The 25,529-nt window shown below is 45.1% G+C and overlaps 1 protein-coding gene across 5 annotated transcripts in view; it reads left to right on the top strand.

The window, feature by feature from the left end:
* The window catches only part of rarga (retinoic acid receptor gamma a), a 38,472-nt gene that overhangs the window by 10,164 nt on the left and 2,779 nt on the right, over positions 1 to 25,529 (top strand). The window contains exons 1-7 of one of the 5 annotated variants that reach the window (XM_034208975.1): positions 8,051 to 8,645; positions 21,563 to 21,711; positions 22,102 to 22,243; positions 23,201 to 23,388; positions 23,811 to 23,987; positions 24,919 to 25,123; positions 25,312 to 25,470. In XM_034208975.1, the coding sequence (XP_034064866.1) occupies positions 8,501 to 8,645; positions 21,563 to 21,711; positions 22,102 to 22,243; positions 23,201 to 23,388; positions 23,811 to 23,987; positions 24,919 to 25,123; positions 25,312 to 25,470 (1,165 nt within the window). In that variant the 5' untranslated portion in view covers positions 8,051 to 8,500. Of the gene's footprint in view, positions 1 to 8,050; positions 8,646 to 19,394; positions 19,414 to 21,562; positions 21,712 to 22,101; positions 22,244 to 23,200; positions 23,389 to 23,810; positions 23,988 to 24,918; positions 25,124 to 25,311; positions 25,471 to 25,529 lie in introns of those variants that run through there. The other 4 variants (XM_034208976.1, XM_034208977.1, XM_034208973.1 and 1 more) reach the window with 4 other exon arrangements.

Below are 25,529 nucleotides of genomic sequence, written 5' to 3'. Positions count from 1 at the left end.
TCCAGCCTTACAGACGTCAATCACTACCTCACCCCCTCCCCCCTTCCTCTTCGTCGCTGCTGCCCACCTAATCCTCAAGGTATTTTCACACAGAGAGAGAGAGAGAGAGAGAGAGAGAGAACCTGGGGGTAATGTCCTAGTGTGGTGGAATCCAAGAACACACCCTGCTAGGAAAACACACAGACACACACTTATAAACACACCACCAGAGACTCTTCCCACTCTGTCTCTCTCTCCGTCCCTCCGTCACACACACACACCCCCCCCCGTACACTAATAGGGCCCTTCTTTCATCTAAAGACTAGAAACATACCTCTGACGCTGAGTGAAACCCCACTGCACTGACAGATGGATTATTTTTGTTTTTTACATTGGAATGAGTTAAAACAAAAACAAGCATCAAAGCATAAACAGACGCAAGCAACCACTTGCACCGGGCCCGCACACATGACTGCCTGTACTGACACATCCACGCTGGCAGTAGTATCGTTCACAAGGGTTAAAGACGGCAATTATTTGGTTTAAGTTCTGTGTCAGAGCTTAAACAAGGCTGGGGTCAAAGATTAAGTCTGGATCATAGTGACAATTAGTGATGACTCAGCTTTATCTGTGTGTATTGTAGTGGACTTTTCTTCGTTCGACCTCTTTTTTGGCTGATCAAATCAATGTCAATATTGGACGTATATTATACTGTGAATATAAAGACAGTTTTATTTTCCTAGAAGTCTCAAATAATTAATATTTTACACACTTAATTACCTCTAAAAAATATATCAAGAGTGGTGACTAATAAGTTCTTAATCATAGCTGTTTTGATTATTGGAGTAATAATATTTTTAAGAAATAGTGAGACATGCAAGATCACAGAGCAAAATGATGTTCTTAACGCTTTTTAGATTTTTTATTTTGGAATAACCAGTTATTGGACTAACTGTTTGGCACTAAACATGCCCACAGCTTATTTTGTGCTAAAGTTGTTATATATTATAAATATGTGTGAATATTAGTTTGGGTTTGGCCAGTGGACCAAAAACTATCAGCTGTTAGTATCGCCTTTTTAAAACATTATTTTGGTGTATCGCTTTAAGAGGAATGTTACAAGTTATTTTACTGACAGCAGTCTTGTTCCCCACTCTCTTAAACGTTATCGGGGAAGACAAAAGGCCTTGGTTTGGACATTCCCCAGGCCCTGTTTTTCTTCTCCTTTTACTTCTCCTCCATGAGTTAACAGGCCTGCTCATTGTTGTCAGGGCTGTCTGTGTGTTTGTGTGTGTGCAGTAAATAGGACTGCATTATTGCCCGGCTACAGGCCTCTTTGCGTAATTTTTTGTTAGAAAGGCAGCCCAGGTGACACCTACCTTTGTTGGGCGTGCCTGCTGTGCCGACAGGTTGAAGCGCCTCCCACGGCGGCGCTGTGTTTTGGCACCAGAGTGTCTTTGGAAATACCTGTTTTGCACAGAGGTGGTAAGAGACAGGAGAGGGGAGGGATGGTTGTGTTTGCACATGAAGAGATAGAAGGCTTGTCTTTATTCTTAATGCATACATGGAGGAAGTGGCCCTAGAAAACCTTAGTGCTTTATTTTCAACACGTGTGGGTGAGGCTCACTGACCATGTGGGTGTCCTGCAAGACTCCCACCCTTACCACCCATGTCTTTATAAATTCTCAAAGGAGTTTGTTCATCCATGAGAGGGTCTGACCGCTCTCTGTGTGTAGCATAGGCTGTTATCAGTTGATCCCTGTCATTATGGGAGCCCTTCAAACAAACAGTTGGAAGCCCATTAAGGCCACTTACTATGTGATAACATCACCCCTGAGCCCTGAAACACCTCTATAAGCTTTCACCAATCAGGGCTGGTGCTCTGGCCCCAAAGCCAGTCACAGGGATGTTTTGAAAAGCTAGTAGGTCATTTCCTACAGCCCACATGGCTTGGACCAAAATCTGCAGTCCTTTTCTGTGCTTGAACTTCACATCCAGACCTCAATTTTGCGCATTATGTTGAGTGATGAACTCATAAGGGGCTCAGCTGTGAACGTTTTTGGCTGCATCACAGTGAGATGAAATTAAAAGCATTGTATTAATAGATGGGAATGAATAGCATGTTGAAACTTGTGTAAACGCTGCCTCAGTCTGCTCAGTTGTGCCTCTGCTGGAGATAAAGCAAACAGATGTTTAGTTTATGTACAGTGTGTGTTGGGAATGGATTTAAACCACACACACACACGCACGCACACACACACACACACACACACACTCGCGCACACACTCATGCACACAAACATTAGCATACTGGCTGCCGTGCCAAATGCATCTATATGTACACACACACATACACACACACACACACACACACACACACACACACACACATACACATACACATACACACACACATACACATACACATACACATACACACACACCATTAAGTCAGACAGACTATGAAAAGGACCAAGATGTTCCAGCAGAAAAGAATATTCTCATGCAGAGTGACATAATTAAAAACACTCATTGCATTCTTAAACACACATACACAAGGAGGTCATGTTGGCTTAGGGGGCTCGGGGAGTTGCGTAAAGGAGCCATTTTGGTGGGAAATGTGGAATGAGAGGGAATGTTAAAGCGAAACTTTAAATGGAGGATAGGGACATCAGCAGAGTGAAGCCTTCTCCGCTGGATATGGGCAGAGCACAAACAGCACATTGTACGGCTGTATTTATTTTCATAAAGGTTGAAGTGCGGGGTTTCAGCCCAGCCTCGATGGAGGTGCTGTAGGTGGGTACGTGACTGACTGTGAGTGTGGGTATACTGTATATTTGAGGCAGGGAGGGGGACGAAAGAGAAAGTGAGCTGTGTATGGATATTCAAATGAGGAGCTCAGCCCTGCTGGCCCTCACTTCCTTGAAGTCACAAGCTTCCGTACAAGCACAGAAAGAGTCCCTCTTTCATTTTTTCTCTCCCCGTTTGCTCTTTTAAAAACTGTGAAAGTCCCTCAGAGACACCTGAAAGTTTGATTTTCTGTTTGAAAGCCGATCCATCTCTGACCTCTTTCCATCTCTCTGTCATTTGTGATCTCTGTTAGATTTATTGAAGGGGGCTGAGCTTGGGGTGAAAACATTTTGGATTTCAAAGAATTTCAGGAGAATTTCAGGAATGAGAGAAATATATTTGGGATTAATAGTAGCCTATTATGTTCTCGTTGCATATGGATAACAATCATTTAAAAGACTGAAATAAAACATTGGAAGTGATTAATAATAATAAAAACAATGTTGTATTTCTTTTTAACAAAGAACAACATCTTTAGTCTAAATATAAAGTATATACATACATTTGTTGATTTATTGTATAGGTACAATTGTGGATAAGACTACAAATATAATCTCTATCCTTCAACGGGTTTGTATATTTGAATCAATGTAAAGATACTACTACATTTAATGATGAACCATCCAGTTGGTACATCATTACGAGTGTCAAAAACATAATTAGTAAAAAAAGGGCCATTAAGGAGCCATCTGCTCGCTGGCACCTCTGCTCCTGTGACCATGATCCAAATAGCAAATTAGCATCGCTAGGACTGGACCATTTGTGTACTTGTGTGTGATGACAGCACGTTCAGCGCTTGTTTGGCTTGATCCATCAGTGAGACCGGAGCCTCCACTGCTGTAATAAACAGCCCTGCATCATCTGACATCCCCGCTTTCATCTCCCTTGGCGACTGCTCGCTTCAAGATGACAGCTCTCCAAGGCGCTCCCCTTTCTTTTTGGAAATCGATTCCCCTCACATTGCTCTTTTCTATTTTGTATCTAGCACTGGCCTTGATTCAATAGATGAGGGGGGAATGAGCTGAGCACAAAGGCTGACTTTGTTTCCCAGTCAATTTAAAGCACCAACTGACAGAGGTTTTGTGAAACTGGGTGGAATATCTGCTCCTCCGATGATATCCACCTAAACCCTTTAGGCTTATGCTCTCCTGAATTCCCTTGCTCTTTTCTCATACTTTCTTTCTCCTCAGCCTCCACCTTGGATTTCCTCTCGTTATCCCTCTGTGCAAGTTTGAGCCAATTTGCCCTAAGTGCTGGAAACTTTCTGAAAGTTTGCGTGTTTGTGTTTGTGTGTGTGTGTGTGTGTGTGTGTGTGTGTGTGTGTGTGTGTGTGTGTGTGTGTGTGTGTGTGTGTGTGTGTGTGTGTGTGTGTGTGTGTGTGTGTGTGTGTGTGTGTGTGTGTGTGTGTGTGTGTGTGTGTGTGTGTGTGTGTGTGTGTGTGTGTGTGTGTGTGTGTGTGTGTGTGTGTGTGTGTGTGTGTGTGTGTGTGTGTGTGTGTGTGTGTGTGTGTGTGTGTGTGTGTGTGTGTGTGTGTGTACGCTTGCTTGTGCCTGCATGCCTGCGTGTGTGGAAAGTCAGCAAAGGTTGCTGGTAAGGGAGAGGCCACAGAGTTTACTACAGCTCTGACATGATGACAGATGAAGATAAAGAGGCTACTATTAAAAATGGGAGGGGTCTGTTTTCAGATGTGTCTTCATGGGCACGTGCAAGACAAAGAGCGCGGAATGGCGAGAAATGAGGGGTGGGCTCTCAGAAGACGTGGGAGGGCGCATAGGCACAGGGCGGGCCTACGAGAACAAGACAGGCTTGGGGGGGGGGGGGTAGAATATTTTTGGCCGCACAACTAACAGATCTTTCGTTTTTTTCCCACAAAACACGGGTAGCAAAATGTCATGACAGTGCAGATAGAGGGAGAAAGAGGGACAGAGAGTGAAAAACACTTTCTGAAAGATGGCCAAGAGTGATAGAGCTCTGAAAAGTAGCTCTGTTAGGCCTTCGCTGGGACCAGCACCTGAACAGAGGCCAACATGGCCACCGCCCCATGTCATACTTCACCTTCCTCTCATCCCTCATCTGTGACACATCAGGTATCTTCAGAGATATGAGATTGTGAGTGAGTAGATGAGTGGATAAGGTTACATGTCTTGTCAGAGCTGAACATGTGTAAAACCCGCGGTTGGTCGAGCAGTTGATGGATATGATGAGTGAGAACGCTTGGATTGTGCTCTAACAAACATAACTCATCTTCATAAGAGGTTCATCATTTATAAAACGGAAATTGGTTTTGGGTGTATGGACCTCTGCCTGTGTTTCTGAGTAACCTGAAACTGTCTGCAGTGAGAGGGCGCTCTGTGCTGGTGTTCAGTGTCTCTATCATCACCGGCAATCTGTTTCAGCACGTCCACACACTGCACATATGTTCACATCAGCGCTGCAAAAGCTCTACATTCCTTTCAAAATCACCGTGCTGCGTTTAGCGCATAGGCATTTATAAACAAGCAGTCTTTATTGCCTCACACACCACTGTGTTGTTGACTGCCTGGCTAGAACCTAGAAGAGGAAGTGGCAACAATGTGTTGTATACGTCTTATCTGTAATCGGCATCAGAGTGTCAGACAGTAGTAAAGCCTTATTTTCCTGCAGGGCTCCAGCCCACGTGGAACTATAAGCAGTCTGGGAGCAGCTGATTGAGCTATCTACTGTACAGATAAAGACATGAAACATCATATCACAAAAGAAACATTCAAATATTTTGAATGAGAGCAGAAGTCTGGTCTAATCGGAGCAATTACATTTGATTAAATGCAGCAGTCTCAAAAAAGGGCCAGTGAGTTGGCAGCCACTGAAAATGAAACATTTCCAAAAGCAGAAACAAAAGCAGAGCATTTTGTCAACTAAAACAAATCATGCTGTTATGGGTAAAAAATGGCCATAGGAAACTTGATGAAATGGGGGAGAGTATTAGGGAGAGTGATGAAGAGACTTGTGAGCCAGAGAGTGAGCGAGAGAGGGAGGGAGGGCAGGATAAGTTTGGGGGGAAAGTTAGTGGCCCAGTGGGGGTTTCTTCTAGAGTTCAACCTCTCTGGCTGGGGAAGGAAGAGGAGGAGGGAGGGGAGGCAGGGACCAGCCTGGGTCAGCAGCAGTATGGAGTATGTGTAGATTAGATGTCTAAACTCACTCTGCAAACCCTCTGAAGCACTGGAAGACTCTCAGCTCACAGTGCTGTGCCAATAAGAGGGAAACCTGGGGTTAGTGGTCTGAATTACAGTCTCAAACACAGTAACAATGAAATGTAAAAACCACGAGAGTCGTATCCATAAATCTACAAAAACAAAATAATTTTCAAGTGTAAGTACATGATATTATAAATCGATTGTATTGGCCTCATCAGTCCAGAGAGCAGCCCTGGCAAACAACACTGATGTTACAAGGAACATTTGAACACCAGGGGATTAGCCAGTTTAAAATGTCCAGGATGCTGTTTGAAACTAGCTGCGAGAAAGAAAGAAAAAAACAACACAGGAAACAGACGAAAGACGAGTGTGAGAAGAATGCCTGTGGATCATAAAAATGTGACTCGTGGCAGTGATGATTTAATCTGAAATGCATTAAGATCAGTACATTCTTTTGAATTATTGTGTAATTGGGTAGAGAGCGAAAAGGAAGAGAGTAACCTTTAACTACAAACTGTTAGCAGGGGCATCTTTGATAGATAACAGTTTGTTTTCTTGACCCACTGTTCTCTCTTGCTGTCATAAAGCTTCCTCTTTATGACCTGACAGCTGTATGAAGAAACACATCAAACTACTGATGTTGTTTACTGTTTGATGCAACAAAAGAGCTGTTAAATGTGTGTGTGAGTGAGTGTGTGAGCTGTATCAACCTGAATGTGTGTATGAGTGTGCCAGCCTAACAAAATAAACACAAGATCCCAACCGAAGCAAAAGCTTAAAGGTTAATAAACATTTTGATCAAAATCCTTCAAAATAGCCCGAAATGTGAAGGCACAGTTTTTTTCATGAGACAGGAAAAAGAGTGAAGTGTGAGACGGACGAGGAGGAGGGAGGGCAGTGTGTGTTTATGGAGAGCGTAGCCAGCAGCACAGATTGACAGGAAATGTTGTCTTTTTTGCCTGCTGGGCTGTACCACTTGTACTTGCCTGACAGGGGGGAGATGAATGTGGGAGGCACACAAACCAAAGCCATTCTATTATCATACATCTCCCATTGTATCAAGCTGTTTGCTTTAGCCCGGCCAGAGTCTATCCGTCTGCTGAGCAACAGTTAGGACCAGTGGCAGGCTTTTTTATTGACCGCAGACCGCCTATTGATTTACTTTGATTTACTGCCACTGCTATGTTTTAAATTGAATTATTTTCGATATACAAAGAACAGCCTGTGTTAAAGAAGGGCTAAATGTGGAAGGGCACATTTTCTGGCTCAATGATACATTAAGGGGGCACATTAAAATGAATACTTACACAACAACATCACATCTGAATCGTTGCATCTGTATTTCCTCATGATGGTTGCTCAGAGATTTATCACAAACAAGGTCAAGAGAACCTGTGAGAAGTGTGTCCAGCACATGGTGTGTTTGTATATTGGGGGTATTTGTCTCTGTAAATGCACTGCGGGGATTGAGCAAGGCAGTCCTCATTCATCACTGTTAAAGCACTTCCAGGGGGAGAGACGGAGCGTACTTCCCATCCTCTGTTCCCTCAAACAGACAGAGCGAGAGGAGGAGGGATTTACCCTGGCATCTGGTTTCTGGGTTCAACCACGACACAATGTTCTGTCTCGCTCTCTCTCTCCGGCTCTCTTTCTCACACACACACATACTCACCCGGCCAGTGGCTGGACTTTAATATGGTTATGATTAGAGACGGGGGCTCAGGGGAGGGGGCTCATATTTACTGCAGGGGAATTGGGGGAGGTGCGATGGAAAGAGAGACAGAGACAGGGACCAGATCTGAATGGGACACGAGGGGAGGGGGACCGTGTTTGTTTGCATTCTGTGCTGAAATATGAAACACAAAAGCAGCATGGACAAAAAAAGCAAAAGAAGAATAGCAATAGAGTTTTGTCCTCTAACCAGATCAGTTCTTTCTCTAGTGCAGGCTCCGCTGGCCGGCCCCCTCTCCTCCCTCTCCCTCCCTGCTCCCCCCACCGCCTCCTGGGTCCCTCTCTCTGGCCCTCCCTCTCTGGCATTCTCTCTCTCACTCTCTCTCCACCCCCTTTCAGAGCGTCATGCCGAGGCAGTTGGTTCGCTCCGCCGTGTCTGGGGCTCAGCGAGAGCTGTGAGAGGCTGTTATTTAGGTCTGTTACAGCACACAGGGAGCAGCTCACCCAAGGGCAGGGGGAGAAGAGAGAGTCAGAGAGAGAGAGTCAGAGTAACGCTCAGCTCAGCCAGGCAGGAACCAGATCTGCATTCCAGCTGAGAGGGAGAGAGGGGAAACTCCAGCATCGGCAGGAAAGGGCAGCAGAGAGAGTGACAGCCAGAGATAAGTGGAGGCAGGGAAGGGAAGGTAGCAGATCCGGCTAGCTGTTGCTGCTGCTGTTTGTTGTTGTCACTGCCTCAGCGAGTGACGTGAGCGCTGGAAGCAGGGCAGGACGCAGGCAGGACTGAGGGCTCTTAGTGATTTTTGCTGAGGGCGGGGGGGGGGGGTGCCATGTTTGACTGTATGGAGGCTCTGGGAATGGGTCCCCGTCAGCTCTATGATGTCACCAGCCGCGGTGCATGCATGCTGCGGAAGGCAAGCCCCTTCTTTACCGGGCTGGACCCCTTCGCCTGGACGGGCAGTGCCAGTGTTCAGTGTAAGTGGCATCCTGTTTGGATTTCTTGTATGACACCGTCACGTCTTTCTTTATCTGTCTTTCCCTCTCTCTTTCTCACTCACACACACACACACACACACACACACACACACACACACACACACACACACACACACACACACACACACACACACACACACACACACACACACACACTCTTCCTCTCTCTCTCTGCCTTATTGCTGGCTTGCTTACCCCTCAGGGCTCAACCAAGGGGGGCTGCTGTCAGGGGCTACAGAGCAGCACAGGAAAAGACTGGGACAGACAGTCTCCTCTCCTCTCCTCCTCAAGCCCCCCCCGCAACACACACACACACACACACACACACACACACACACACACACACACACACACACACACACACACACACAGCCCAAAGCCAGTTTGAGCTGCTCAGCCATCTGAAAGAAACTCTGCTATGATATGATATGCACTGTGTGTGTGTGTGTGTGTGTGTTTGTGTACTTGTATGTAGGTGTGTGTATGTGTGTGACTTCTGGGTTAAAGCATATGGAGTCAAGTTTCAATGACAATGTGAAGCCACCTGAGGTTTGACCTTGCCAGGTGCTGTATACTAAAAACAAAACTATGAGTGTACCCAGATGAAAGAGTAAAAGAGTTATGTGTGTGTGACAGGAAGAGAAAACGCTGACGTTTTGAATACACAAACAGGTTTGGCTCATCTTTTCATCTTTGACACTTCAAAGTTTGGTTTCCTATTCATTTCTCACAGAAAGTTATTGGCAAATATTTCCTGTTTAATAATACATATGTTGAAAGTTTTGTTCAGCCTGCCGCAGTCCTCATAGGCCAGAGAATTGTTTATGCTTCTGGATACAAGATGGATAATGATATTCCTCTGGAGCCATGAATTAATAAGTAGATGAATTATTTAAAGTATAAATGAATAAATTAGAAATGTAGTCTAAATAAGCAGAGGGATATTCTAGCAAGCTTTTCTTTCTCCAGTTTCCTCTGTCAGACTCTCATTTTCCCTGGCTCTGCTTCCGCCTCTGACTTTAGACAAGTCTCTGAATCTAACAACAGGCCTGTCTCCGGACAGACAAAACTGGGGTCCATTTCCATACACTTACAGGGGGCCGCAACTGTTGTGAGAGAGCGTGTGAGAGTAGAAAAGGAGTGGGGGTGTGTATGCATGGTATGGTGGGAGAAGTGTGGAGAGAGTCAAGCCAGAGATGACAGTGGAAAAACAATCAAGAACACAAGAAGAGATAGAGCAGTGGGAATAACAGCACGACTGTGTTGTTGTTTTTGGAAAGACTTTTGAATTTAGTTCTGAATTTTTTGTTTGGTATTTTCCTGTGTGTTCGTCATCCTGCTTTTTGTTCCTTTTCGCTGCCTCTTGGGGGGAGTCATCTGTCTTCATTAATCGTGAAGACACCAGCGTTTCAGTGGCTGTCATGCACACTGGCTGAGCTTTAATGAAGACAGATGCCCTGTCATTGGAGGCCGAGGCCAGGGGGGACTCCAGCCTGCTCAGCTCTGTTAGCTAGGGAAGCCCTGATGATAACAAGATGAGATTTGTTTATTTAATCAATCACACTTCTATGGCCTCTCCTTTTAGCCCATTCACACACATTTAGAAAATTAGGCCTCCAGATTCCAGAAGAACATTTTCCATTGGCTCTTTGTTTCAAAAAAATCAAAGAGCTAAAAAAAGTCCAGAGAAGCTGCCCCGAGGGTATGGGAGCTGAGACTAACAGAGCAGAGCAAAGTGGAGGCTGGTGTGGTGTACTGTTTCAAGCCCTCTGTGCCCAATAACCTTTGTAAACAAGGCAGCCCTATCCCCACATGAGGAGCCATAATGCCTCTCTTTGCAGAAGCAGTTGCCCCTCATTGTCCTCATCAATGAGGCTGATGAATTGATGTTTGAGTCTGATATCTCATTAAGCCGCCCCAGCTGCACAACAGAGGGACCTGTCTCGCTTCTAAAGACGCGCTAACACAAGCATGCACTCTGCACACCAAAATAACCACAGGGTTAATAAATAGTCACCTGGCTCTGGCATGATACTCAACAATGAATTACTGTGGTCAAGCTACGCCTTTTAATCTCTGAAACAATAGTTCAATAGTGTGGGAAAATGTGTGTTGGAGGGGAATTCCGTGAAAGCATGAATGTTTGTAAAATAAATCAAAACGGACACTATTTCTTAAGAAATGTGTGGAAAATGTGTGTGTCCCTAAATCTTCCACCAAATGAGTACATCCTATTGTCGTGGCAGTAAATCTCCTGTGGTGATAAGTGTCACTGTTGTTGGCCATTAGCCCGGGACAGTCAGAGGACTTGAAAGTGTGTGGTCAGTTTTCCTGTTTTTTTGTTCACCAGTGGGAGAGCTCAATGTCAGAGGTTAGTGAGAGGCTACGGCCTGGCCAATGTCAGATCTACACCATGTGTGGCGGGCGGCCTTGTCAGCTTGCTGAAAAGGAGACCCTTTCAACCAGCTTTGCTTGTGTAATGCTCTTAAGTGCCTTATACCACGGAGCTGGTACTACATCTGAGCTGCCCTGCGCGTAAGGATAATGGACACTGATTTAGTCATACGTCAATGAGAACTGAATTAGTCAACTGTCAGGGAAGCCATTTCAGAGAGCCTATGCAGACCGATCCCCCCTCTGTCAATGTTCATTTACGTAGAAGAATGAGGCAATTACGCTTAGCAGTTCTCCAGGGTCAGAAGAAGGAGAAGTGTGTTTTTCTCACCAAAATACACTCTTATTTTCAATCTCTTTGATCACTGTTTGGATATTAATTGTGATGTTGCAAGTGATACATACAAGAGGGTTACATCATACTGAGAGATTGCTCGAGTGATCAATCACTTGGCAATCACCCCCCCACACACACACACACACACACACACACACACAGACACACGCCTCTTTGTTTTCCCTTAATGTGCTGTTCAAATGTGAATTGAGGGGCTAATTGAAAATGGGGGTATCTCGGCAGCAAAGGCAGAGAAGTAAGAGCTTCCTGTGACCGCTGGCACATTCTGGCCCCCGATCATTTTCTCTCTGATGGAAGTCCGCAGTTATTTCATTATAATTACAAAAGATTCAATTAAAAGATTAGAAGGCCTGAGGGGGCAGGACTGGGAATAGATAGTGGTATCTTATGTAGTGTGTGTGTGTGTGTGTGTGTGTGTGTGTGTGGTTTGTGTGTGGTGTGTGTGTGTGTGTGATGTGTGTGTGGTGTGTGTGGTGTGTGTGTGTGTGTGTGTGTGTGTGTGTGTGTGTGTGTGTGTGTGTGTGTGTGTGTGTGTGTGTGTGTGTGTGTGTGTGTGTGTGTGTGTGTGTGTGTGTGTGTGTGTGTGTGTGTGTGTGTGTGTGTGTGAGAATATGAAGGAGACTTATAGCACCACGGTTGCAGTTCTAATGAGGACTTGTCAGTGCTGTTATATATACATAAACCTTGTTGATCCTTTCAAGATAATGTCAAATGAATGTGCTGAAGTTAAAAGGCTTAAGTAGTCAGCTGGTCCAAGGTCAGTGAATCGTAATTGATACGACTGAGGGAAGGGCCTTCACTTGTCTCTAAAAACAATTATGCCAATGCAACTAAATGAGCTGTTTGAAAATATGAGAATAACCTTTTCTGTTCTCTAATTCCAAACTGTAATCGAAAACGCACTTCATTCAAGAGTGCAGTTCATGGATGAGAAGCCCTATTTTGTTAAGCTGCTTACTGGGAAAAGATGCATTACTCTCTAGGAATTGTTATGCATACATGTGTATGCGAAAGCTGATATGTATGAATCTTGTTATTTATTTTATTTACCTTTTATTTACCCAGATAAAATCAGGTTACATACATACAATAAATTACAAAACAATGCACATCTTTAGAGAATAAAAAGTGTGTTTGTTTGTGTCTGTGTATACTTTATATCTTAATAATTGAGTTTGCAGTAACTCAGGCAGCATCTTGTTTTACAGGAATATAACAATTAGGTATAATAATTACTACTGATAATAAAAATTGGCAATGAGGACAGGTGTAGTTATTCATACTTGAATTCTGAATATGAAATGAAAATGAAGTTAATTCTAACCATATAATAGTTGTAAGATATTTACCTTATTGTATTACATTATACCTTGGAAAACATTTTCATAGCATGGAGCCATTTTCACTACAGGGACGAGTTGTGCTGCAGTATCACACCTCCCTGCTAACAGATCTGTCTCAGCTCTGCAGTAAGAGCCAAGCCCATTAACAGGCAGTGCCGCCTATAAATAAACAATTTGAATCCCTGCAGTTGCTTAAAGTTATTTCCACAAGCCCCCTTTTCATGTGTGGTTTTGCTTGTACATAAATATGAGCATGTCAGCCTGCGCTTGCGAGTGTGGAGTCTGTATGTGAATTCCTATATGTCAATGTATGTAGTGTTTGCGTGCCTGTTTGGCTGGCGTTGGGCACCCAGACTGCTGTGTCAAATCCAGAGACGGACAATGTGCCTGTGATTCCACAGGCCTGTGTTGGAATCCAGCTCTGCTCTAATAGCAGTTTATAGCCCCTCAGCAGCGTCAGTCACACCACTGTAAATAAAACTCACCTAACACCATGTGGCGGCTGAATCTGTCACCTCAGACTTTCTGTCCATCTTTGAGATTTGTAGTAGGTATTTCACAAGAGTGCTTACTCATAACAAGATGAACCATTTGTTTCATAAGCAGTGTATACAAATGGAATTTCGTAAGTCCTCTCACAATAGTTCTCTGGTGACAGGGGTATTGTGGCTGCCCGCCCTAACACTCATGTCTGACTGCTACTATTGTAACTGTTTACTGAGAACAGTTCTTCGCCTGCCAGGCACATTTTCCCTTATATAAAGTTGTGGGCTTTTGGCAGGTAGTGTATTTATGTGTGCGCACCTTGGCGTTTGTGTGTGCGTGTTGTACTCGTGCATGCACCTGTGAGAGTTTATTCCACCGGTGAGCACGCAATGTACGGTTGCCCATGTGTGTTTGTGTATCGTATATATAGGAGTGTGTGTATGTCAGCTCAGGGCCATGTGTGAGTTGAGTGTGAAGATAGCAGTTCTGGTACCACCATGTTATTGACTGACGGCTTGGCTCGAGGGTTGCTAGGGGCTGACTGTTATGAGAAGCGGAGGGCTCGGACAGGCAAGCCGGGACTAGAAACCCAGACGAGCCCGACTGTCCTCCCTGTGTGTATGTGTGAATGGGCTCTGTTTACGCAGCCGACAGTGTTTGGCAGGGAGTGGTGGGCGGCTGGTGAAGTGCAGCTATTATCTGGGCTCAGGGGTGGAGAGTGATGGAAGAGAAGTTGTCCGAGGGAGGGGGAGGGGGGCGGACTCCCGCTGGTGTTGTTTTCACTTGGACATTAGTCAAATTCTGCCAATGTGTGCAACTGCCATGTCCACTCTTCCTGAAATATGTACATCAGTTCATTTGTATATACTTCCGTTAATCCATTTGTTTGTGTGTATATTTTGTGATCACTGAAAGGGAACAGGTGCAATGTTAGACAGTTTTAAAAGGGAAAACATAAATGTCCATGAAGAACTTCACAGAGGCCCCTGTGTGCATGTGTGTCTGTGTTTGTGTGTGTCTCTGTGTTTACTCACTGAGCATGTTTACACGCGCACATAAAACCAGGTTATTGGAAAATCAGGTTAAGACAGGAAACAGGAGAAGTTGTTCACATCTTGAAAACCTTACATACAGCTGGTCAGTTATCAGATTTCAATCTAACTTATGGCCATATTTTTGAACCAAGACTCAGACCACACTTTCTCATTTTACTGTACACCTTTGGAAACTGACTTCTGTATACTGCTTTCTGTTTTCAGCCAGATGTTGTATGTATGTATGTCGGATAAAGGAATAAACAGCTGCAGTAATGACCTTTCTTTTATTCCATAGCTTTGCAATCACAGCGATACTTTCCTGATGCTGACTCTTTGCTGTGGGCACCCTGTTACAAACCTATGTGAACACGGCTATGAAATCAGTTTTCCCTTCACTACAAATGAAGGAAATTAAGTCATTTTTTTGTAAACGAAAATAAATCAGGTTACTTCAGAAAACTCACAATCACCAGGTTACTGAAATGTGTGTAAACACCCACTTTTTCAATGAATTCTCCCTACACGCCACACACACACAGTATGCATGAAACCAAAGCTCTTTTCTCATTAGCAGATAGTATGTCCCTGTCTTCACCGTAGCATGTCCTGTGATTGAATGAGAGTCAGCTGTAGTCCTCCTGTCAGTAGGCTTGGATGTATCAGCTCCTTCTCCACTGTTAGAGCACCTCACATTTGCCAGAAAAAACTGAGAGAGAACCAGCCAGCCAGCCAGCCAGCCAGCCAGTTAGACAGGAAGCAATCCGGCTGAGGAGTTGGGGGCTGCTAGGGATGATTTATGCCTTGTTTTGGAATGCTGAATGAGTTCAGGGTGCTCTTCTGCTTTGGGCTGAATGCGCATTGCTTGCTCTCTAAGTGACATATTTGTATCCTCTAACAGGTGATAGTGTAAATGTAAAAATATGACACATTGTTTAATATATATAAATGGAACTTCCAACACATCACGAGACCGACAGAGAAGCAAATGAATCATTCTAGGCCCCTAATCTACATTTCTTGTCAGTACCCAGCCTCCTAGAAGCAGAGTTGGGCAACCTGTTAGTGGTCGGTTGCCAGGCAAAAGTGAAAAACTCTGATATGCATGATTGCTCCATGAAACACTAAAAGCAGAAGTTTCTCAGCGCTGGTATGACTGTGAGTTTGTGCCAGTTTAGGGGAATTTGTACCTGTTGAAGGGAGTGTGCCAGTGTTGCAGTGTTACAAATATCACCACATCCTTTCGCACTGTGATAATTCAGTTCTCAGGAAGCCACACTCATTTTCTTTGTTGAGCCAGTCTCTCATAGTGCTGCCTTTGAAGTCAAAATATAAAGGAAAATTGTTGCTGTAAATTCAAAATAGTTACATTGTAACGTTAGACAGACGGCTAGGCCGAGGAATACAGCAAAGGGAAACGCGTAGCATAGTGTGTGCAGATGCTTGTGCGTTTACATATTGAGTGGGAATGAACTGTGTGCTACTACTTGTGGGTGTGCTTGTTCCTTCCAATAAGAGGTTTGCTTTTTTACACTCTGGTCTGCGGTGCTTCCCCAATGAGCTGGAGTGAATACTACTGTTGTTGTTTACGTTATCCTCCTTTCCCCTCACTTCCTCTGACAGAGTAAGGCTGCAGCTGGGGCTGGGCTACTTCTACTTTTGTAGGTTTCTATTGTTGTGGGGAGGAAGCAATAGCAATTGAACGAGCGCTAGTGGCCTTGCCAGAGACAGGTGAGAGCTAGGGCTACAGATGGTGAGAGGAAGTCTGGGAGGACGAGAAACAACCTGAGGATCAAAGGACTCAGGGTTTGCCTCGATGACTCTTCTCTCCTCACCTCGGCTGTCTGCCTGCCTCCGCTCTCTGTCTGCTTCCTCGCCTGCCCGTGAGTTGTTCTGTCTTCCTGACATGATCAATGGCCGCCCAGGCCCTCGCCAGATTGCCAGGTTTTGGGTTCACTCTGCAGTCAGCGGAGGAGAGCTGTGTTTCTCTCTGTCTTCTGGTGGGCAGATGAAGAGTCAGCTGGAGCTCACCACAGGGATGAGGGGGCACATTTATTCCACAGATCTGCACTTGACTGTCAGATTTTGTCTGCACTAGCCATAAAAGGGCCACCATTTAAAATCTCTTCATTGAAAATATGTTTCCTTTAACTTCCCCTCTCTGTTTAAAAGCTCCTTCCTCAGGATTCTTCCAAGGACATTTGAAGGAAACCTTTTTTTTGTCGGGTTCATGGGGGACAGGCAGCGTGGTGGGCAAGCTTGTGTGTTTGAAGCCAACTTGTGTGTGTCTTGACAGGGTTGTGTGGTGCAGGAAAAGGGGGGTGCTTGCTGCCAAATGTTAGCTTGGCCAACTCCATCAAGAAAATATCAAAAGGCCCTTTATGAGGTGCTGTAAAGAAGAAAGGGTGTTTTGAGAGCGCCACCAGACTGCAAGGGTAATTCCACTTTTTAAAATGTGCCCTGAGGATACAGGCTTATCCCACCTGCTGCCTTTCCTGCTCTGCTCTGTTTGTACGCTTTCTTCGGGGGGGAACTATAGATGAAGAAGTGCGAAGTGTGTGTTGGCAAGAGTTTGTGCGACATGTCACGTTGTGTCACCCTCAAAAGTCCAGAGTTTTCTTCATTAGAACTCGTGGCAGCTATGAACACATGCCAAAATGTTCTACTCAACATATCCCTCAGGCCTGGGATCATATGTTTGCAGCATGTGCGTTCACATGTGTCCATCTCTCTCTGTGTTTCATGGCTTTCTGCTGGTTCTGACAGAAAGGTGTCAATTCCTGGAGGGTTGTGTGTGTGTGTGTGTGTGTGTGTGTGTGTCTGGTTTCTCACTACTCCTGTGTTTTCACCGCTCAAACCTGAGCAATCTCCTGGTCGGCAGCCAAGTTTTATCATAGACCTTGTTTTAAAGGCAGCTTAGCGGGGCCTCTTTACAGGCGTGTGAGTGAATGTGTGTGTGTCTGTAGGAGCCCAGGTAATGAGCTTTCTGACAGCTGTTGAAAGGCGTTGCTACTGCTCAGCACCTTTTAATGAAAGCATCCCCCCTCCTTGTCAACACACACACACACACACACACACACACACACACACACACACACACACACACATTCCTCCCAGCTTTCGACTTCCCCACCATATAAACCATTTCTTTCTCCGTAGTAGGCAGGTTACATTGTGAGTGCTTGTGTAACTCAACACAATGGGGACTTGATAGACCTCCCACCTAAAAGCAGGTGACTCAACTGTGTGCAACAGTGCTTGAACAGAGCAGCAGTATCACTCGTCCTGTGGGGAATTACAGCATACGTAAGAAAGGTGAAGTAGCGAGGGACTTCGAGAAGTGGCCACAAAAGCAGTGACGGAGATCCTCCGGAAAGACTGGTACTGACAAGAGGAAGGAAACGAGCGTGTTGTGTGGGACCTTGTAACAGAAGCCTCAGAGGAAGACGTGGGCAGAGAAACAGAGAAGGAGAGTGAAACATGCTGGCAATACTGTCAAGGGTGTGGTACTTTCTTTTCCTCTTTCATGAAACCCAGTTCTTCACAGAAAGCTTTCGGTGTGTTGCTGGTCACTCAGTCAGCTCCCTGTAGTGCTGCAGCCTCTGCCATGGGGTAGAGGGCCAAAGGCACCCCCCCAAGGCCCCTCCTAGTGTGCCAGCAAGTCTTCCAGCCCACTGTTCACCATCCTTTCTCAATCTGCTCCCCTTCTGCCCCTGCTTTCTGCCCCAGTGCCCACCCCTCTTTTCACAGTGAGGCCTACTGTGTGCCCCTCTCTCACACACTGCCTCCAAGTCTCACACACTCTTTTACTGCTCAGTGCATTTGACAAGAACACGCAAGCTTTACAGGCTGTTTAATGAAGGTAGAGACACAGACAAAGGCCCCACATGCCCCTGCTTGCAGCTTAACATGAACAGGAAAAAAAATACGCACACAAACGCAGACAAGAAGATATTTTAATGGGGTAAGGCTCAATATACAAACTACCATGAACAGTCCTGAATTTGCAAATCAAATTGAGGCTTCAGAGAGTGGCCAAGCGGCACTGGCTGGAGTTACACACACAACATGAACACAGAAATGTCTCAGCCTTACGTACTATATTGAACACACACTGTCCTCACACAGCCTGTGCATTCACTGCCACATGTTAAGACTAGACTTCTGGAACAGTGTCCTTCTAAAGATTCAATCACACTCGAGTCACGTAGACAAATTCTGCAGGCCTATTGTGAAAGAATACTTGTTACCCTGCCAGAATGTCATATGCTGCTCAGTTAAAAGGAGTGTGTTGCAACACAAAACACGAGCTACATAGTCACGGCCTTTACTCACATACATTAGGAACACTCCCTTTTCCAGTTGAGTGAACAACAGGCAGCTTTAGTGTTTTATTTTTATAATCTCTTCCTATTCACTCTTTTTCTCTCTTATTGTACTGTATCTGTTGAACCTAAAGGGACGTCAATTGGCCCAGTTGACCTGACCTAGAATTAAATGTAATTGACCTAGTTGAAGTCACCTTCAGCTAAACAGCTATTTCTGTCGTGTGCAGTAACATTTCAGATCTAATGAGGTTGTGGAGAATGATGTACTGCACATCCCACTCACGCTGAAGCACTTTAGTGTAATGTAGGGGAGGGCAGATTGTTATGTGAGTGTGTTTGCTAGTTTGTAGCCATTGAATAGTATCCGTGTGTATATGACCGGGGGATTATGCCTGGTCAGTGCAGCTGGGCCACTTGTGTACAGAGAGCATTGAGAGAAGGGGATTAGGGAGTAAACTGATACTGGGCAGGAAACGAACAGTGGCTACTGGTAACCCAACTATCCCTCCTTGTTGCCTCTCTTCTCCTTTTCTCCTCCCCCAACAACAGCAGCCACCCACCTATCCCACTCCTCTCCTCTCATCTGTCCGTCATCGGCTCACAGGCCTTGGCCGGCGGATTGTCATGCAAATGGTGCCCCAGGCCTCGGAGCACTGATAAGGAGGGCCTCTCATTTCACAGGGCTTTGTTTTCTAAACAGTGATGAGCTGAGTTGAGGAGACTAGGGAAAGGGGCTGCCTGAATGGGCCCTCTCACTCTGGCGCCCTGGGGTGCGGGGGATTTGGACGGAGCGGGCTGAAAGAGGTGAGGTCTGGGAGGCGGGTACAGGAGTCATGTTCTCTGGCAGGAACCAGGTTCAACGTGTTGATGGAGCCTGATGTATTTTCTCTCTCACCGCTGTCCGAGTTTTCTTCGGGATGGCCATTCTCTCTTTGGCGAGCTTTCTTCCTCCATTTAGACGGTGTCAGTCAGTGTTGGTTACTTGACGCCACATATGGTTTGTCCTTTTCTAAGGGGTTGTCAGCGCTTGCTCTGGAGCCTCATTTGCCGCTGTTATTATTGCATAAACACAGAGGTTCATGGCACGTTCAGAGGGTTTCTGCTCTCCCACTGACCCTGCTGCTTTGTTACATTCTGGCCAGGAAGATATGAGAACTGCTGTAGAAACATTCAGCGGGTGTAAACTTCAGGTTTCAGATTGATTTGCACATTTGGCTTTGAGATCGCTCCTAAAAAACGAATGGAAAACATCTTTGCCTCCAGCAAAGTTAGGCTTTCAAAGCAGGAATTTGAATGTGGATTCTGAATAGTTAAATATAAAAATGCATATGAAAAACAGATGTTTGAGCAGCAGGCAACAAATGAAAAATGCCGTAGCTGGGCAGTCGCAGCAGCTGTAGAAGGAAATGGCAGTAATGGTCATCTTGGTCTTGAACAAGACTTGCCCTCAAGAGCAACTGTGTCCCCCTCCCCCCCCCTTTCCCCCTCTGCCCCTTTCTCTGTTTTTTATCAAATGCCTCTTTTTTATATGCCCCCTATTTTTTCTTCTTCTTCTTTTTGAAGTTTCCCCTCTCTTGTAAAAAGCCAAGCTGGTGGTTTTTGCCTCAGCCTTGGGTGTGAGAGAGGGGAGGAGGAGGGGTGTAGGTTAAGTTTAGGCTAGCCCTCTGTGCTTTCCATTGAAGGTGCTGGGGGGAGGTGGGGGTAGTAAAAGTTAGAATTTTAGAGCCTCCCTGTTTTTTTTTTTATGATTGGCTTTTTTTTACGGGCTGGGAGCTACAGCTGGTGGTGTGAATAGCTGCCCAAGGTGACCGAGTCCCAATAAAGTGTAGGCCAGCCGGGCTGGGGCCTCCAGTCCAGCCATGGGACCGCCTTTATAGGCCGCCTTACGAGCATAGGCCTCTATTAAAACCTGGCAGGGCTGCACTGAGGAATTTAGGGCCAGGAAACAAGAGAAAAATAGGGTTTGTGTGTCAGGGGGTGCTGGGATGCAGAGTTGGGGGTTGAAGTTTGAGGGTAACTAAGGGTGAAAGTTGAAAGAGGTGCTGTTGGGTAAGTGGATGTTCAAGTGTGCAGCGTATGGATTCCATACTTACCTCGAGCAACATGTGTGTCTGTGAGCTTTTGCAGGCTAGCATGTGTGACCAGGGGTCTGGTCCTGTGTGTGCTGCAGCTTATGTTTCTCAGGGGAAGTATGGAATCCATACACAGCACACTTAAATGTCCAAAAGAGCCTGTTTGTGTTCCTGTTAGGAATAAAGTGAAGTTTAATGTACCATAGCAAGCATGTGACTCAAGTTTGCGCTGACATCACAGTTCCAGTTTGATAGGTAGAAGGAGGGCTTTGCACGCATGTGTGTTTGACATTTGTCTACTGTGCGTACAAGATGTCATCATGAGCTTCCGTCAGTCTGTGGAATGAGGAAGAGCCAGCTTGGACTCTTGGCAGCAGCTCATTCTGTAACCCGGCCTTATCAGACAAGCTGTCAATCAGGAGCTGCTGCTGTAAAAATCAGTTTTGTCTCTGCTGTCAGGCAGTCATACGTCCTTTGTTTGTCTGTGTCACACGAAACAATAATCTAACCAAACAGTCACCTGAATGCTGCTCCTGGTAATTGCTGCCTGCAAGCAGAAACAGTTGTGTGTTGTTCATAATCTATTCACCGCTTATGTAATCAGTTCTGTCCCACAGAGAGAAAAGCTAAAGAAATCTAAATCCACCTCCAGGAAAACTGAACACAACCAATACTCAGCATTTCCTGCTGGCCTCACAACTCAAATGGAAGAATCAAATGCTGTGAGCTGTCATGTCCTGTTTGAATACAGTTGAAAAGTCTCGATTACCCGCATCTGCTACATGTTTTGACATTTGACATTTCTGACTAGCCGTAGGACAATGATTTGTGACAAATCATGTGCTCATGTGCTCCGCTATCTTTTTTTTCTTCTCCAACAGCGGTGGAGACCCAGAGCACCAGCTCAGAGGAGATGTTACCCAGTTCTCCATCTCCACCTCCCCCACCTCGTGTCTACAAGCCCTGCTTTGTGTGCCAGGACAAGTCCTCGGGGTACCACTACGGGGTCAGCTCCTGTGAGGGCTGCAAGGTGAGAAGAACCTGCCATAGCATTTTGAGTTCTGCATTGTCTGAATTCATATCATACATTTGGGGGGAAAATGCTGGGTTTCAATCACTTTTAGTTACCTGCCTTTTCTTTAAGGTGAGAATAAAGGAGCCTAATAGGCAAGCTACTTCTACAACATGGGTTAGATCGTAGTATGAAAAATGGAATCAATAAAGTGAACAGGTCTAATCATAATAACGCAAAGAGTTAAAATATTATGCTTTTCTCTTCTTGATTCAAGCTTGTAAAAAAAGAGGAAAGAAGATTGATTATGAAAGACAAACTAAAAGTCACATCCTACATTTGATGACTTGACTAAAACATGCTTTCTTTGCCCTCTCCCCTTTTGTGTCTCTCTTCCTGGTGCTTCAGGGTTTCTTTCGTCGCAGTATCCAGAAGAACATGGTGTACACCTGCCACCGAGACAAGAACTGTCAGATTAACAAGGTCACTCGCAACCGCTGCCAGTACTGCAGGCTGCAGAAGTGCTTTGAGGTCGGCATGTCCAAGGAAGGTGAGCCCTCCAACACTGGAGTGACCCACTTCCAAAACATGGATATTTACTCACACAAAAAATCACAAGGCAGCCTTCAAATATTTCAGACATAGATCAAGACATAGTATAATATACCAGAATGCCTTGGAGACATTGGCAAACAGTTCCAAACATACCACCAAAGTATGGATGTGCCCTGGGTCACACAGGGTGAACGTATTGATTTATTAATGTTCAGCGACAGAGACTCTGGGAAACTATGCAGCAGAGAGACGCGAGCAGATGATGAGCCTACCAGGGGTGGTGATCCGGGCGAGGCTGGGCACTGTACCAATCATATGACTAATCACTTTACGAAATAATGTTTCACCACAGTACCTCGCCCCTCCGGCCAGCACAGACACTGCTTTCATTGATAAAGACAACCAAGCACAAAACAAGATTTGGGGTTTTGATAAAACTAATGGCGCCAGGATTCATGCAGTGGGTTTAATCCAACACCCACTTTGTGACCTCTTTACTTTGACCTTGTGTGTGTAAGTGGCAGTTTCTTGCCCTTCACAGAGCCCATGGGACAAGTATGTGGGTGTAATGTTTGTGTGGGATGTGTGTTAAGACCGGGATCACATTGTGCCTCTGCTATTACTGGATATCCTGAGAGGAAGGAAAGTATGGGAGGAGGAGGGAGAGGAGGGAGCGAATGGAAGACTGGCTCATGTGCACCGGTCAAGTGGATAGAGAGATGGACAAGGAAGAGAACGGGTGATAAGAAAGAGATTGCTAGTGTCCGTCCCATGCTAAAGGAAATATGTTAATACTGTTAAGAGCAAACCTCCGCTGTTTCCGTGCCCTGGTTTCCACTAGCGTGCACAATGTCCTTGACAGTGGTGAAAGACACAGAGCATGAGTGCTGTGGATGTTTTTTCATGTGATCACAGATAGAGAAGAGGAACTTTCTGTAACTGATCTGTGTAGCATCTTGTTTTTATTTTTTTAAAGCGGTGCGTAATGACAGAAACAAGAAGAAGAAGGATGTGAAGGAGGAGTTGGTGCTTCCAGAGAGCTATGAGCTAAGCGGAGAGCTAGAGGAGTTGGTCAATAAAGTCAGCAAAGCTCACCAAGAAACCTTCCCGTCACTTATCCAATTGGGCAAATACCATACCGTAAGTTACACACACACACACACACACACACACACACACACACACACACACACACACACACACACACACACACACACACACACACACACACACACACACACACACACACACACACACACACACACACACACACACAATGTGGCAACATTCTTCATGCTATGCCGTCACTAAGGTCTCCCAGATTGCATGCAAAGATGTACATTTACCGTAGCTTTCCCAACATAGTGGTGGTTTAACTAATTCAGTTCCCCATTAAGCCATCTGTGTGGCCTCTGAATGATTGATGTAACATGTAAATGGCTTTTTTTCTCCTTGATTGATGTAAAATGTAAATGTGTTGTGGGGCTCGGACACGCTCATCCTTGATGCAAACAGGGTTGCACACCACCTTTGTACCAACAAACTGTTCTGTGTGTGTTCAGAACTCTAGCTCAGACACCCGTGTCCAGCTGGATCTGGGTTTATGGGACAAGTTCAGTGAGCTCTCCACCAAATGCATCATCAAGATTGTGGAATTCGCCAAACGTCTGCCGGGTTTCACCACCCTCACCATCGCTGACCAGATCACTCTACTGAAGTCGGCCTGCCTGGAAATATTGGTGAGAAGCTATGGTCTTTGTTTTTCCCTTTTGTCCTCTTCACTTCTTACAAATACAACTTGACACATGAGGTAATACTGGCCTCTGGTTGTGAAAACAGGTAGTGCAGAATTTACAACTAAGCCTCCTTATAGAGTGGCGAAGTCCCTCCCCTTCCGGGGGACGTCCATGGGACCTTATTTCGAAAAAAGTATGTATTGAATTCAATGGAGAGAGAAAGATTATCTTTCGATCCCGTTTGAATTGTGCCACGAATTATACATATGATGTTTGTCAATTTAAAAGATAATTTTGCAAGTCAAAAAAAATAAAAATGTAAAGTAACACTTTTTTTTGTGTGAAACCGCTCAATGAACTACATCTCCCGTCTCGCACCACACACCAAGACGGCCGTCACGTTGGCACATTTCACTTATTTCTTTCAGAATGAGGCAAAGTATTAAACCAGGTGAAAATCACTACAAGTCTGGGCGTGTTGAGAGCTGTACATACACAAAAGGGGAGTTAGTTGGTTCCGTAAGAGCCACTATGCGGGACCGGGATTCTGGGATTTGTAGTCTTTCTAGTTGCGTATTTTTCATAGTCTTATATTCCAACAGTTTTACAACAAACTGTGACTTTTTTGACATGGAAATGATTTTGTAAGATTGACAAACATCATATGTGTAATTCGTGGCACAATTCAAACGAGATCGAAAGATGATCTTTCTCTCCCCATTGACTTCAATACATAATTTTTCCGAAATAAGGTCCCATGGGTCGGAAGTAGATGGGCGTGACTTCGCTACTCTATTCTGTGCTGTGTGAGATTAGTTATATAGCTCAAGTACATGTGTTTATCTACTGAAGATATTTGTAGAAAACCTTAAATCAACATTATGTCATGTTTTGCTAAATGCTTACATTGTTTTCCCTTTTGTTTTGCTCACAGATGTTGAGAATCTGCACACGCTACACCCCAGAACAGGACACTATGACCTTCTCAGATGGCCTGACTCTGAACCGGACCCAGATGCACAACGCTGGCTTCGGACCTCTCACAGACCTGGTGTTTGCCTTCGCTGGCCAGCTTCTACCCCTGGAGATGGACGACACAGAGACCGGCCTCCTCAGCGCCATCTGCCTCATCTGTGGAGGTACTGCAGCATTCACATACACAGTGGAAATATCAATAAAGAGGAAGTGGGTTTAGTAAATCTGTGTTTCAGCATTCATGTCTCTGATTTGACATGATTTGTGATTTTGTAAAAATGTTGAATTACATTTTTTTTTACTAAAATGTACTTTTCTGATAAATATATTATTTGTTTGCCCTCTTGGTTAGACCGTATGGATCTAGAGGAGCCACAGAAAGTAGATAAGCTACAAGAGCCTCTACTTGAAGCTCTGAAGATCTACGCCCGGCGCCGGCGCCCCAACAAACTCCACATGTTCCCCCGCATGCTGATGAAGATCACCGACCTCAGGGGCATCAGCACTAAGGGTAAGTTTAAAGAGAGTTATTCCTAGAAAGATTTAAGGAATCTAACGTAATCATACCAC

Source organism: Gymnodraco acuticeps, unplaced genomic scaffold, assembly GCF_902827175.1.
Source record: "Gymnodraco acuticeps unplaced genomic scaffold, fGymAcu1.1, whole genome shotgun sequence".
NCBI lineage: Eukaryota > Metazoa > Chordata > Actinopteri > Perciformes > Bathydraconidae > Gymnodraco > Gymnodraco acuticeps.
This window is presented reverse-complemented; position numbering and strand designations above follow the sequence as displayed.